General features: G+C 37.0%; 1 protein-coding gene across 1 annotated transcript in view; it reads right to left on the reverse strand.

Annotated features, from left to right (window-relative positions):
* MOXD1 (monooxygenase DBH like 1) overlaps nucleotides 1-15,770 on the reverse strand; it is a 51,371-nt gene that overhangs the window by 13,044 nt on the left and 22,557 nt on the right. The window contains exons 5-6 of the mRNA XM_048936053.1: nucleotides 5,489-5,668; nucleotides 3,160-3,262 (exon numbers count right to left, since the gene is read on the reverse strand). Coding sequence (XP_048792010.1) covers nucleotides 3,160-3,262; nucleotides 5,489-5,668 — 283 coding nt within the window. The remainder of the gene's footprint in view (nucleotides 1-3,159; nucleotides 3,263-5,488; nucleotides 5,669-15,770) is intronic.

Consider the following 15,770-nt stretch of genomic DNA (forward strand, 5'->3'; position numbering starts at 1 on the left):
TTCACATTTATCAAGGCTTGTCCTACGTTGTTTTTTTTTACAATAAAATTGAAGAATCAACCTCAATAACCTGAAAATGAATCAAACCATATGTGGGAAGCAGTAAACAGGGGTAGCCCACAAGGGGGTTGTTAAAGATGGTATGTTGATATCTGCGGTGTTCAGACAGGATTGAAAAATGTGTGTTGCTTGGAGCACATTGATCCTTCTTTTAACTTACTCAGCATGGATATCAGAGAAAACAATGTAGATTACAGGCACAAGAAACAATACAAGGAAATGATAAAACCTCAGAAGTTGCCAAGTTTAGTTTTTAAAAAGAAATATTTAAAACAAAGCTTAAAGATGTTGTATTTTTTTTCCTTGAAATATTTGACTCGTGTTACCTTCTCCCTGTGAATTTATCTATTCCTTCACCTTAAGCCCCAGCAATAATAATATTTTTTCCTTTGTTCTGGATTGCCTGTCACATCACAGCATACCTCCGATGACCAAACATATCCTTTTTCAATCTTCCCAATTAAGAGATCATCAACTAAAGATATGAGAAAAAGCTTCTTAAATCACAAATTTAAATATAATACTACCAGGCTGAATAAAGAAGGCAAGGGAACTGCATTGGAATTTAATCCTCCCCTCAAGGATTTCTCTTGATTACAAGAGTAGTCTAAAGAGCAAAGGCCTGCTGTTAGAAGGTTGAGCTTTAAGAGTGAGAATAGTATGAATCTACTTCATTCATCTAGAAATTTGGCCGTACTCATTTGTTTATGTATCTACTCGGAATTTATGTTGTCTCCATCCACTAAGGTATTATAATTATTTATCTTGCCTTAGCTATTTTTATGAGGCAAGATATAAGCAGAAACAAAGACAGCTTTGTGTTGCACGAGCCCTAAATTCTGTGTTATCTTATCTGTTACCTTCCTGTTTGTTGTACTTTTTCAAATTTCAGCTTTGAAATCAAAAATGCAAAAATTTTGCCAAGTATCTCAGAGAAGGTAAGAGGCTTCTTCCTCTATCAGTCTTCTAAAAAAACTAACAGACATAGTAGTGGTTGAAACCAAATTTTACATCAGTACAAATTCAGCATGCTATTTTAAGATAGACAAATGAGAGAGGGATACAGGAGGTGCTAAGTCACCCAGCCACTGTAACACTTGAGACAGCATAGTTCATTAAAACTAAGGAACAAATGCTATGAGCTATGCACAATCACGTACGAGTGGTAGAGAACTATGAGACCATCTGTAATATACAAGTCATTATATTTCAGTTAATATACGCTGTCTCACATCTTGATGTTAATTCATTTTGGCATCTGTATTCATTCTCTTTCTGGAGCTATCTGTAATCTCATCAATTTGAATTTTTCCTTCATGGTGCTCCCCCCTTAAGCCTCCTGATAACATCTAAACGCCAGAAATTTTTATGATATCTAAGAGTTCTTGATAAAAAGACTCAAAAAAAGTCATCTTTCAAATTAAAAGTGGGTGTTCCTGAAAAAGAAGCATTCAGAATCCGCCAGGCTAGCACCAGTTCATACATTTTTGAGCTTGACCAGGAGCCAGCACTGATTATGAATCTGAGTCACTTAGACAAACACTGCTCCACATGCAGAGGTGAGGCTGCTGGCTTAACCACAAGACCCAAACTGGGAAAACACAGACCCTGAAATGGGAAAACAATGGTGAAGGTGACCTGGTGGCAGGATGGGTGGGAGGACTCAGGAATCGCACCCAGACTCAAGCAGCGAGAGCACTTGGGTTCTTCCCCTCCCTCTCCTGTAATAATCTTATACTGTGTGTTTTGCCAGGGAGAAGAGAAACCACCTGGATCGCACACACCTTGCTTTGCCGATGATCTCTGAATTTTCCCAGGTCTTAGTGAGTCTCTGTGATCACTCACACTGTCTCAATATGGCAAAGCTGCACCCATTGCTTACAAAGGAAACAAAACTCCTGATTCCCAGATTTTATACGTGTTACTTAAGCTAAGACAGAATCATACAGCACAATTGATTAAAATAAAAAAGTGAATTTAGAACACAGTCCAATTTGAAAAGAGGTTTTCTGCACATGATGTGTTGAGCTTTCAGGTAATATTTGATGGGAAATCATGTTCTACCAAGGATAGAATCATAGAATCATTTGAGTTGGAAGGAATCTTTAAAGACCATCCAGTCCATCTCTCCTGCAATGAACAGGGACACCTACATCCAGATCAGGTTGCTCAGAGCCCTTCGAGCCTGATTCTGAGTGTCTCCAGGGACAGGGACACAAAATAAGCTTACTGTATCACATAAGACCATGCATGTTGAAGGATGAAAGTCTGTCATTAAATAAAACAATTTTAAGAAAGTTATTCTCAGACATCATGAAGAGAGGGAATAGTAGTAAGATGGAATGCCCCAGCCAACACAGAAGTTTTTATTTAAATGCATGCGGCTGTAAAGGACTTGTACACTGTGCAATGGATTTTACCCAGCTCACTTATTCCAGTAATCAGAGTATCCTTAGGCATAGGAGCTCAACAAAGTTTTGTATAAAAGCAGAAAACATTACTGAACTTTTCAAAAGTCGGTTTTGAAGTATTCTAGATTTACCGAGCGTCTTAGTTTCACAAATTAAAACAAAACTTCCTTTTGTTTTTTCTAGATATGAATAAATTTTAGACTGAAGATTAAAAAATAGCATTATAAAAGTGAACCTTATAATTTAAGACAAACTGTTTTTACATAATGAATGACCAACAATCTGAATTTTTATTTTACTTTCTGAAATTGCCCACAGGCAGATGTATTAAAAAACACTTCAAAGCTTATAAAAAGCTTGTTCTCTGTGATGCTATCTTGCAGTCTGGTTGATGTGCTGCTATCTCTCAGTCTGATTGGATTTCTGAGCAAAAGCTAAGAATACAGAGAGAGATAACACAAAGAATGTCTTGATCAAAGGTGTATTCACCTGGTCCACAATTCTTTGTATCTCTGAATCCCCCACTTTCTTCAGGCTATGTTTCTTAGTGCAGTGAGGAAAACACTGAGAGTCAGAAAACATCAAGAAATGGAAAATGAGCCTCAGCTTTGCATCTGTTCTATTGCAGTGTGATGCAATGAGTACATTTTCCAGTATTGCTTATTTTACAGAGCATGAGGGTACAAACCTTCGGTGTACGTTGGATTGTCATAATGCACTTCCATAAGAACAAACTGAGGGTCAGCTGCTGTGCCAATGGATAATCCAACATGGGGAGGGTAGGTGAAGCCCTGGAACCAACACATGCACACTGAGAAAATGAACTTTTCCCATGTTTAAGAGTTCATTTTTTATATATGAATACAATTACTGCTTTGCAATGATACAATCATGCAAATGATACAATTTATAAATGTCATTTATTTTAAAACGTTCTGAATGTGACATTGTAGCATAATATATTTATTAATACTGCATGCACTAGGTAACTAGGCCAGTATAAATTAATAGCTTTTATGCTTGCTAGAGGATAAAGCCCTGAACAACCTGGTTTGACCTCATGACTGACCCTGCTTTGAGTAGTAGGCTGGACTAGAGGCTTCCCAAAGTCCCTTTCAACCTTCATTATCTTATGATCTTGTGATTATTTATTCTTTCCTTATTGCTTGAGTGGAAAACAGAAATGCCATTTAAAATGTATAAACAGTGCATCATTATGCATTTTGTCCGACAATAAAATCCTTATGAAAAAGTGAGTCTATGTTTTAAATGCTTCTAGTTTACAAAAGCAGTAATTTGCAGGGAATACAGTGGTCATTCATAATTAGATTATTTTTCCTGTACAAATCAATGCATTTTAAGCAAAATGATTTCAACAATAAAAACTGTCTTTGTGGCACATTTACATTAGTGAGCCATATGGTGAGAAAGAAATAGAACTGTACAGCACAACAGGTTGTGCTGGACTCACTGTCCCCAGTTTACTTTCCTTGGACAATCTCTACAGTCAGCCTTATGCACTGAATTCCATTTTTCATTGAGAAGCGCTGGGTTCACCCCCAAACATTAAATTTAACTTCATCCTCCCAAAAAGGATGACGTTACAAACAAAGGAGCTTAGTTAAAGGGGGGATAACTGAGAGATTTGTTTCAGAAGTTCATGCCTGATTCAAAGCAAAACACCAGTATCTTATAGGTGAACTCATTTACCATACTCACATTATGAGGAATGAATCTGCCCCATTTTATGTTATACAGATAGCATTTTAATATGCAATTTGAGATCCCAACTTTCTGATTCTCGATGGACATCCATGAATTAATCTTAGTATATAGTTATAAATATTATGATCTTCATGCTACATAAGCATAAACTGAAGCACTGAGTACTCCAGTAAACTCGAGTGTAACCCAGATCTTCCAGGTTGCTCTCTGTGGATCTTCTACAAGAAGAGCATCCTTGCAAAAGCTTCCATAACAGTAGTCAAATGATAAGTTATTTATATGAATTTTTTATTTCACTTAGATTAAGAAAGTTGAAAGTAGTAGGTCAGAGCATAGCTGATGGCAAAAATGAACAAAGTGTACATCGGAGATAATGCTCATAGTGGATTAAGCTTCTTTCAGTTTGTACATGTAGCAGCTCCAGCTTTCTCACACTGCAGCACTCAGAAACAGTTTCTGGACTGCAGGCTCCAAAAGCAAAGACTCCAGAAACTGTCATCTCCTCAGTCCCTCCCTTTGCCCATATCAAGACTGAGCTTGCAAACAGTGAAGCAAGGAGGTTAAAAAAGGTTGGGATGCTTCATATGGCAGTAGTGCTGTCTTATGTCAGCTGAAAGCATTAACAGCAGTTTAAATTAGCATGTGAAATACGCTGAAATCAGCGTCAGGGTTAACATGGCATCTACTATGTTTTCAGTAGATACATCCCACTGCCACAAATAAAGCACTCCTTGTGCTGGCTCTGCAGCAATACACAATCACTTTAACACTGAAATGATGACTTTTAGGTTTGGGAAGGAAATTTCAGAATATTATGCCCCAGTTGGGCAGTATTACAATCCAGATGCTGTTGGGGTGCAAAATGAAATAGATCTATGTCTAGCAAAGCCTTTGATGCAGTCACATACAGTGCTTTTAACTCTGCCATTCTCCACAGATAACAGATATCTATTTTCATTGATGAAAGCAATGCTTTCCTTTGTTGTATAGGACAAGATTATATGGTGACAGACTTCCATGCTCCCAGCCATCCTTCTTTACTTAAAATATAGATTTGGTCTATACTTTTTTTCATCACTTTAAGCTTGTCACTCAAAAAGTTCATTGTATCTAGCACTTAGAAAGCCAACAAGAAGTGGAGGACTTGGTGGTGAAGCATTTAGAGGTTGACTGTACAACCTTAAAAAAAGACACATAAAGAAATCACTAACGTACTAGAAGGAAGCTTCATTTTTATATACATCCTCCTAATTCCCACTTCATGCAGCACACTAGATAGCTATTTGTCCTACCTCTCCTCCAATGGCCCACGCAAAAATGACCGTCTCACATGTGAAAAAAGAGTCTGGCATGTTGGGGTGGTAACACTCATGCCCGTAATCCAGTACGCTGTCATTCAAGTTGCTGCTGCACTGATAGAGCAAGATATGGTGCACCAGGTTCTCATGGCCCTTCTGAATCAATGGCTCAACCTATCAAAGGTAGAACAAAGAAGAAAAGGAAAGAAAATATATCTCAGATATGATTGTTTCAATTAAGGTGTACGGATAGAACTACAAAGTACATTGTGCACTTATACTGAAAGAGAAGCCTCAAAGTTAGATTGTTGCTACATTGAGATGCTACTTCAGCACTCTGCAACTGCAAGCATTAAAAACATCTTCATTTAAGTGCATCAACAAGGAACAGAAAGGAAAACCTGTGTCCTGACTAAAGCTATGTTGCCATCTGTCCTTTCTCTCTTCTCCCACCCCAGCCTTGTACTGTCACTTGTCTTTCTCCCTGTCCAGCCCCGTTTAGCCACATTCCAGCATGTCTGGGATATAAGCCAGCTGAACGTCTGCTCAGCTAAACCAGGCTGGTATCAGAACTGTGCAGAGCTTTTCAGCCCCATCTCTGCCTCTTTTTCACTACTTTGAACTAAAGTTGCCTATTAATTCTGCACATGTAGGGCGAGCCTGGAGGTATAACCCCACATTCCTCAGCTCAAGATGGACTTTCAAATTTTTCAGACATCTATGAAAATTTAGAATTTATAATCTGCTCAGTTGTAAAGACTTTATTAAGATATTCCTCAGAGGCTGGATGCTCCAGTCTGCTTGTGGCAGTGAGGAGCTGGAGGGTTCTCGGGTGTGCAGGGGTGCCCCTAGTATAATTTGGCCACTGAACTTTAGGGTAGTCCAAAATTTCATTCTGATATAAAACAGTGCTTGCTCTCTCTTTGGATGGATGATGTTAAATCATCTCTGTCAGTGATGACACCCCTGAGGCAACCATGAATACTTCTGAAAAAAGTTACTTTGCTTTTCAGAAAGATAATATTCCACAAAACATCAGCATATAGACAACTTAAAATGAAAGGAGTTTTTTCCCTTGTTTTGCTTTCAAAGACTGCATCCCAATCTGTCATATCTACTTTAAAGTTGAGTAAGCTGAACATTTTCTGTAAATATGTTCACAAGAAATCTAAAGCTTAGCAATGCAACATTGAAGATGCAGGTATCTGTGCAGTATTGCATTTTAATACTGTTAGGAAATCAAAGGCATTTTAAGCAGAGGGGAAAAAAAAATACAAACAAAACATATATAAATCCTAAAATTGCACCTATTTATTTTGAACACAAATCCCAGGTACAAGAGCAGGGTAAGAGTTTCTTACCTTATTAAAACATTTTCAGCACAATATTGTCATAGAAATGTATCTCTGTATATTCTTCAAACCACTAAAGCAATTACGGAAGAGGAAGGACAGGCAGAAGTGCATATCGAGACCACTTTTGTTGATATAAATCCACAAAGTACCACTGAAGTCATGCACTTGAGGAGTCTAACTGCTGCTGAGTTATGTGTATGTCTTCCAAGAAGTGCACAACCCAAACCACCCACCTTACTGTGCTCAGAAGTCAATGGGAGGGTGCCAACTTGCACTGACACACCAAAGTTTTGTTCTAACGGCAAAACCAAAATGTTTCACAAGAAATCTTCTGTACTGTTTTCAGTAATCCCTATTTTAGTTAGCAATACCATTCTCATGAATTACTTTTCCATGAGAGTAGAAGTATTTTTGAAAAGGCGTTAAGAGTCAGTTTTCCCATCAGATATAAGGTATAAGAATTAATACTCAACTATGTGAGGCTGATTGACAGAGATTCAGGTGTCCATTTCAGACTGATGTTGTTTCTTTCCTCTGCTTTTTCATGTACATGTGCATTCACCCAAATACTGAAGAATCATATCATGGCACCTTATACATTAAACAGCAGCATATATCATGGAAATGCAGAATTTCCACATAACGTATAGATTAGTCAGGGAGTTGATTATGGAAATGCTATCCCTGTATCTACCAAGAAAAAAATAACAGTTTTGTCCAAACACTTGATAGCTCTGCGTGCTGCTACAAGATCTCAACACCTGCTGTGCTTACAATCACTGCTTCAAAACCAACTTCCTCTCAGAACAATGGGATATCATCGGAATTAGAAACTCACATCCTGTCAGTGATTTCTTAATGTCAGATACCTAAATAAAAACAGCACATCAGAAGACAGTTTTGTTCAGCTCTTTAGTATAGAAAAAACAAAAACCAAACAGTCCCTGAGCATCTTTCCAGTGTATCTTCTAGGACATCTCATATTCTTCAGATGCACCAAGAAATAACAAAAAGGAGCAGTGAAGTTAGACCTTTCATACATTTTTATTATAACTTGGTTAGAGAAGTACCAGCTTCTCTCTTTCCTTTTCAACAAATAGAAAAGAAAAAAAAAATAGAAACTACTAGGAGTAGGTCAAAAATCTTATTAAAAATGTAGGAAAATTTCATTAGTAGAAACTGCTCACTTAGGTCACCTTCCTGAAGTTCACAAGCATTGTTTCTGACTGAAATGAGATCTGGAAGACGAGCAAGCCCTGCTGTTGTGCTAAGTTTCCTTTCTCTGACCCAATGAGTAGATAGCTATAGTTAATTAGTGGAATATCTTCAGCAGAAAATAATATTTAAAACATTTGTCTTACCCCCTATTCTAGTGACTGGAGCAGGGATTTAAACATGCCACTTCTACACCCCAGGTGAGTGCTGCCCTACTTACTCAGCTATTTGTCATTGTAGCTTATAGTGTGAGAAGGTTCTTTAAATTGCCACCCTCTTTCTGTCTTTCCACAAGATCATCTGTACAGCTTAGTTTGCTCCAAGCAGAAAAGAAATTCCCAAATCTCACTTTTTTTTTTTTCAATAAACAGAATTCTTGTTTTCTGGCCTGCCTTACAAATAATGATGAAAAACGACAGAGTTCCTCAAACGTAAAGCCAAATTTAATAAACTGCTAAAGCATTTAAAGGTACACATAAGTAGTCCCAGATTTAAAATCAGCTGCTAGAGAATGTATCTACAATTAAATATCTTGATCAGGGTAGCCTTGTTTCCAGAGTACTTGCAGCCCCAGTGAGTGATAACACAATTAGTTGGACTCATCTCTACAAGGTTATTACTAATACAAACGGCTCTGTAACAGTCTCCAACAGGCATTCATTTACAAAATGTGTACTGTTTTATGCACACATTCAAAGTTTCCATCTATTTGAATTTTTAAAGCATAAAGTATTTTGGGTTTTGGTAGTATTTTATCCTCAAACCACAGAACTGAAAACTAAGCTAAGGATTACTTTTGCAGTTCTCCAGACACAGCGATGATGACCCCATGCTGTAAGTCACTATAACTGTCTTGTATTCTTGTCTTGGGAAACCATGCTACTTTTATAATATTCATGAAAAGACAGTAACTTACTATGGCAAATTAGGGCAGAGAGAGAAATACAGAAAAAATGTGATAAAAGTTGGCATATTATATAGTAGTCAATAAACTCTACAGATCTAAGGAATTCATTTTTATTGATATCTTGTTTATACATAGGCTTTGTTTACTTTGTACTTGTAGTGTAAGTAGACACTGGAGTGACACTTTCATCCATCAATACCTGAGCAAATCAGAATGTTGTAGTGAAAATGGAAGTCAGCCCTTCATTTTCACATCCTGTTAGCCAAGGCAGTGAGGGAAAATATCTGAACTTAAAGAGAATATGCATATAACCATCTAAAACACTAGTTTTTCCATTTTACTCTATTCTTTGATGTTGATCTGTTGTGCTTTAATTGTAGCTGCAATGCAAGGAAGAACCAGCTGTCAGGGTTCATCTCTTTGCCATGCCATGAATAAGCCTGCAGAGATAGTGCACTACTGCCAAGGCACCTCAGTGACTTCTCCACCTGCAGGCAAAGTGCATTTTCTGCTTGACATTTCATAACTGCCAGGGGCTCTGTGCACAAAAGCCCTGTGCCCACCAATTGCTGAAAGCATTTGGAACTGTGAAAAATAAGTGGATACCCAAAAATCACCCTCCCCTGCTTTTCATGAAACCTGCAAAAAGAAGCTGCTCTTTTATTATTCATGACAATTTACTTTTTAGATCTTTTCTACCTTTTCTGTAAGCTTGAATGAAACATCTTTCTAACTGAGTACACTGACATACATGAACAAACCCGACTCCCTCTGACAGAGGTAAAAAACAATAGATGTGCTCTACTCACCCACCACATCAAATCAGGGTCCCAAAGAAGGAGATATCAGGCAAAATAAAAACAATGCTTTTTACAACCAAGAAATGTGTTATGGTTATGGAGTTTTAGTAGCATGACCAATGCGGCAGGTGGAGAGGTTTTAAGGACCTCCTTGTGTAATTACTGTATCCCTCGGCACTTCTCTTTTGAGTCAGTATTTTTACTGACTTTCATAATACAAAATAATAAATTTTCAATTCATTATCAAGTTAAATTAGTTAAGACTTATGTTTCCCACCATTCACTCACCAGAAACCGTATTCTAGTCAACATGTCTACAACACATGAACAAAGAATGCCTGCATTACTCAACTTCAACTTCTAATTCCTCTCTTCTCTGTTATCTATTAACCTTTTACCTGTTATACAAATTGAACATAGAACATGTCTTTGTATCTTAAAAAAAAAAAAAAAGCAGGCAAAAATTCTAACAGAGGCTTGCATCTCAAGCTGCTGATAAGCAGGGTCAAGATTCTAATGTAAGACACATTGAAGAGGATGAAAAAGCAAACAGCATTTCTAAGAGCATAATCTAAGTTAGATTTCCTGCAAGGAAAAAAATATCTCCAGAAAGCTGGAAGTCTTTTTTGCTTATTCTCTTCTTTTTCCCTTTTTTTATTTGCTTTGCTTTCTTTGATGTTACAGCTGTGGTTTGTTCTTCGTGCCTGTTTGCGTGAATGATGAAAGTCAGTAAACTATCTCCAAAATCTCTCCATAGTGTCCACTTTACAAAATACAGTTCAGTGAGCTTAAGAAAACAAAATGCTGAATTTATTTTTGTATATGAAAAATGGCAACAGGTTTTTGGTCTTGTTCCAATGACAATTCTACACAGAAATGTCATTTTAAAAAGTAATTTTATTTTCTCAGGCTCAAAAGCAAGCTCCAATTTATTTTTACATTTCAAAGTGTTCCATTAAATTCTGCTTCCATTAATCTATTACATAATCATATCGTGACTTCTAATCTCCTTTAGCCATATGTACACTAATAAATACCAACCACAGACAATTCTTATCTTTGAATCTACCTGTGATGCCATGTTCATATATTCATAGAGCTAATCTCTCTAAAAATTGATGTTAAAGTTGCCTCAACCATACCTGGGCATCAGCTGTTCAGCAGTGGTCAAAACCATGCCAGGAAATGTGCAACAAATTAGAAGGTATGTAATCCTCAACTAAGCCTGAGATACTGAAAATGAGAGAGAGTAGGCTTGTGAAAAGAGCAGATGCATTCAGCCCAGAGTCTTCAACAAACTGACTTCAGCAACACAACTATCAAGCTACTAAGATTTCCTGTTCCCTCTGGAGAACATCATAAAGTACCAAGCATCCTACCATCACCTCTACTAACTGAAAGACACTATGGCATGGCATATTGCCACTATAAATGTCTGCCTTAGCCTTATATAACACTGTGTGAATGTAGCCTCTGGCAACACAGAGGAAAAACATTTTTCTATCATCTGAAAACTGAGAATAAAAATTTGACACAAGATTTTGTCCTGGCACTGTTATATCTAAGATTGTTTCTAGTCTGTGGTTGGTTATTTTATTGAGATTGCCATGTCCTTGATTAAACTCAGACCAAAAAGTAACAGTTTTGAAACTGAGGGCTGGCTGAGTTTGCTGTAGAGAAATTTTGAAACAGAGGCCAAGGTTTTTGCTCTCTGCTTTCCGTACTCAACTTTGGGAAGAACTACCACCTTTCTACTGATTACTCTGGAATTTGTACTTCTTACACAATATATACCACGTACATGTATTTAAGTAATTGTCCTATTTAGAAAAGTTCAAAATGTCATCAAGATTTTTCCAAATTTTTTTCCCCAAAAATGCAGTCTTGGAAAAAGCAAATATTTATCTAAGACATCTCACTGAAGGTTTATGATTTTTCTTCAGAAAAGCAAACATGTAGAAATACTTGGCTCAATAAAGTTGTCTTTTTCGGCAAAAAACTCTGTGTATTCCAGGAAAAAAAAAAAAAAATCTCAATAATAATATGGTTTGATTTTCATATACATTTTCTAGTGTTTTCAAACACTAGTTGCCTTCTGCTTAGCATTCGTTCTTCCACACATCCTAAAGGTGAGCTTGAGCAAAAGCCCAAGAGCTGGAAATGTGCCCTAGAGCTAGGAGAGAAATCTAAGTCCATGACTCCAGGGCAGACCAAGATTTTAACCTCAACAGCTATCTCATGTCAGGAGGAAAGCCTGTCTAGGCCAGCATCATATCTGCAACATTAATCTGCTGCAGACTTTCAGCCGCAAGTTCAGGAATCCTGAGGTCAGACAGGGACCACCCTCCCAGCCCCCAACCCCATCTGTCAGAAAGCATTAATTTAATGTCACAGAGCAGCTAGGGCTGAAAGAGATACCTCAAATGCTCAACAGGCTGCAGTCAAGCATGGGCTAGTTGCCTAACCTTTACTGAGATCAGCCCTATCATCTGCAGCCAAGGGTCTCTTCGTTTTTCTCACTGTACAATTCAGATCTTAAATTCAGTCATTACTATCAAAATCCTTTACACTCATCTTGATCTGAATTTAAACACTGCTGTTCATGTAAAAAGTTGTATATCTTGGTGAATGACTTGCAGTAGCCTTAGCAAAGCCACAGTTCCTGTTTCACTGGTAGTTTTTTATGTACGAGCGTTATTGCTTATCTTGAACTGTTTTCCAAATATAAAAATATTTATTCAAATTATTTTCACAGCTTTAAGCTGGAGAAAATATTACTAGTGATGCTACTGATATATATGGCTTCTTATATTTTAAGACAAAAGAGATACAAAGAGAAAAAAGCACAGGCAGCAGCAACCATCCCCACCCCCACCTTAATAATGTGATTAGGTAAGGTTTCTTTGGAGGATGGAAATTTTCCAGACCAAAAATAGAGGTTCCATACAAGTTAAGGCATTTAAATTTGCATGATTTGTCCTTAATATATCTGTTCTGGTTTTTTTTTTTTCCCCAAAGCAAGATTAAAATACAGGATATAATCCAAAATTGAAATAACAGTGCTGACTTGTTTATTTACTTTATTTAAGTTATATTGTTGGCATTTTAACTGGTTTAAAACACATAAAAATTCTAGCATCAGTGTGGAGAAACAAGTCCTTACCACATGAATGGAAAATCTTATTCAGAGCACAGATATTTCCTGTTCTTGGTGTAAAGAAGAAAGGATTTGTTTACTCAGTGTCTGTGTTGTTCAGTGAAGGCTCTTATTTAAGTTTTATTAGTATACCACATTAAGAACTAATTACCATACTGCAGTTTTAAGCTGCAGAATGTTTATAGAAAGAGAATAAGGCCTTCATGATAAAAGTTACTGTTCCTGTTAGTTGGAGAGGAGGCTGTACCTTTGAATTCACACAATTCCTGCCATTCTCACATATTACCATGATTAAAGAAATGCTAATGATTGCACTGTACAGCTGGAATTTCTATAGGTTAGTATGCAGAACAACTTAAATATTCTAATTAGGAGAAAGGAATCCAACAACACAATAACCATGAAAAACAAAGCATTTTAAAATGAGAATTAGAGATGGATTTAAGGCTCCTTGTTCTCTCTGCCATTAAGTTTATTCCTAAATTCTTATTCCTAATTAATTGCCTGGAATTTTGCCACTCACAAAGAATTCAGATCTGAAAGACACACAGTAATTTCAACTAAATCCAAAAGAAATATGCCTCAAAAGGAATATTCATTAAAAAACTGCTTCCGCCTGAGGAATGTCTGAAGATTTAAGATAACACATTTAGCAACAATTAAAAATTATAACCCTGAGGAGCAATCTGATAAAAAGCTTGGGTCAAGAAAAAACATGTTTCATTCAGTTACGCTTTCCGGCAATGCATTCATTGCACACCTAAGCAGCAGGAACATGGGCAGAGTGGTTGTGGTATTCAGTAGGATTGGAGTCTCTCAGCAAAGCTGATCCACACCAAACAGAACAAATCAGCAATTAATCAGTAACATCATCACCTTCTTGGGAAAACAGTATGATAATAAAATAATATGTAACCAAATACTTTTCAGATCTAAAGCCAAGGTGAATAGTCCATAAAGTCTTTGCATTTATCCCAGATGAACATATAAATATAATTATAAGTAATGCTTGTATTAACTTTTTTGATGAAGTCACTATTAATACACAGTGATGTCTAGCTGTTTCTTTGAGATTAGCAATGGAAAAAGATTTAATACTACGCACAACTGCAAAAATTTCCCTTTGATCGTAACTTAATAACATCAAACTTTTTCTCTTCCTCCTTGGGAAGCAACAAGAAACGTTACTGAACACAGAATGCATGAGAATTTCCAGCATGTCTGCTTTGTGTTTGACAAATACACAGATATAGGTAAACGTGTTTTCTGTGAACAAAATTCTGATTTCTATTCAGAAGTGAAGAAAAGGAAAGAGGAAAGACTTTAAGCATGTGGATACAGAATGAGTTCAGCAGTCACCAGCCTGCACTATTTGGAACCTCAAGTCTACTGAAATGAAAGTAGGGGATAAACTATGCACGTCTCCCAACAATGACTTGGCACAGCTTCCTGAGTCAGCACAACACATCTCAGGAACTGTTGCTCATACTGTCTAAATTTTTTATTTAGATGTTTTACATACATACAGACAGACATGAGATGATTTGTAAAATATATGTTGTTGAGTCCTGTGTGAGGTTAAATTATGTCTCCATTAATATCATGAGTTCCACATTTTCTCACCATAATCCAAGTCCTGGTAAAGTTACGAAACAAGTGCCATTTTCAGATGACATGGTCTTTGAAAGTTAAGTAAGAATATTAAAATTATACTCTCATAATTCTCTAGAAACCACAACTGTCACTGGCAGTTTACAAAACAGAAAGACACAGTGTCAGCCTAAGCAACTTCGGAGATAGCAAAGGCAAGGTCACTGAAATGAGGGGTAAGAGAAAGAAGACTAAAGAGCACTCGTTTTTCAGTTTACTATAACTCACTTATAACGTATTATTTTCTCAGGTTAGCACTCTGTGTTTGTTTGTTAAATTTTAATTAGGTCAAGATATAAGTTATTTCCGTACCATCTAAAACTTCACGTAAACCATGGTGCAAATGGAAACTGTTAATTTATCTACCTGCAATTCAGTTGTCATCTTTGTCAATTGACGTGCTATGTGGGGACATGGTGGAGTGCTACTGTCTGACTAACTTATTTTTTCACTGTTACTAATGCTCTTTCTTTCTATTTTGCCCCCAGCAATCAATGAATCTACGCTCTGGACATAACAGTAACTGCTGTGTACAGATGTGGAAGCAGGAACGGAGGGGATATCCCAGCATTATTCTCTGAAAACTGAACCAGTAACTAAATCTACGTTTGGAGACAGAGAGGTGGGACCTGAAAAGATAACACTTCATATGGTTAGAACGAAATTTCTTCTCCATATAAATTACATTGGATCAGTTCAGTATGGCCCTACTGAAAATCTGGTTAGGATAATGTTACTACATGACTTATCTGAATTAGAAAGTTAATCATAACAGACAGTGTCATAGGACAGAAGTAGATGTGCTCTGTGATCCACCCAGATGCTCACTTCATACTGCATAAGCTCCACCAAGTCAGACTTTGATGCCTGTGATGCTGCTGTTCTGCCATTTGCACAGAAGATGGCTTACAATTATTCATCAGAGGCTCAGTTTTTCTTGGAAATATTTTATTACCTGCTACAATAAGAAGTGTGGAAAGGATGACTGCAGACAATTGCTAGACAGGATTTTCTTATCTTCTCAGTGTGCTACCTAACCACGTCACTTTAAAACCAAATCTAAGGATGAGTAAGGAAAAAAGATGCTGCACAAAACATAGTGGGGTACATCAATAGCAATTCTCTACTAAACACCTCAGAAACAGATCTCAGAGAGATTTCACAAATTCAGCACTTTCTTGTTCTGCATTCT

Source organism: Lagopus muta, chromosome 2 (assembly GCF_023343835.1).
Source record: "Lagopus muta isolate bLagMut1 chromosome 2, bLagMut1 primary, whole genome shotgun sequence".
Taxonomy (NCBI): domain Eukaryota; kingdom Metazoa; phylum Chordata; class Aves; order Galliformes; family Phasianidae; genus Lagopus; species Lagopus muta.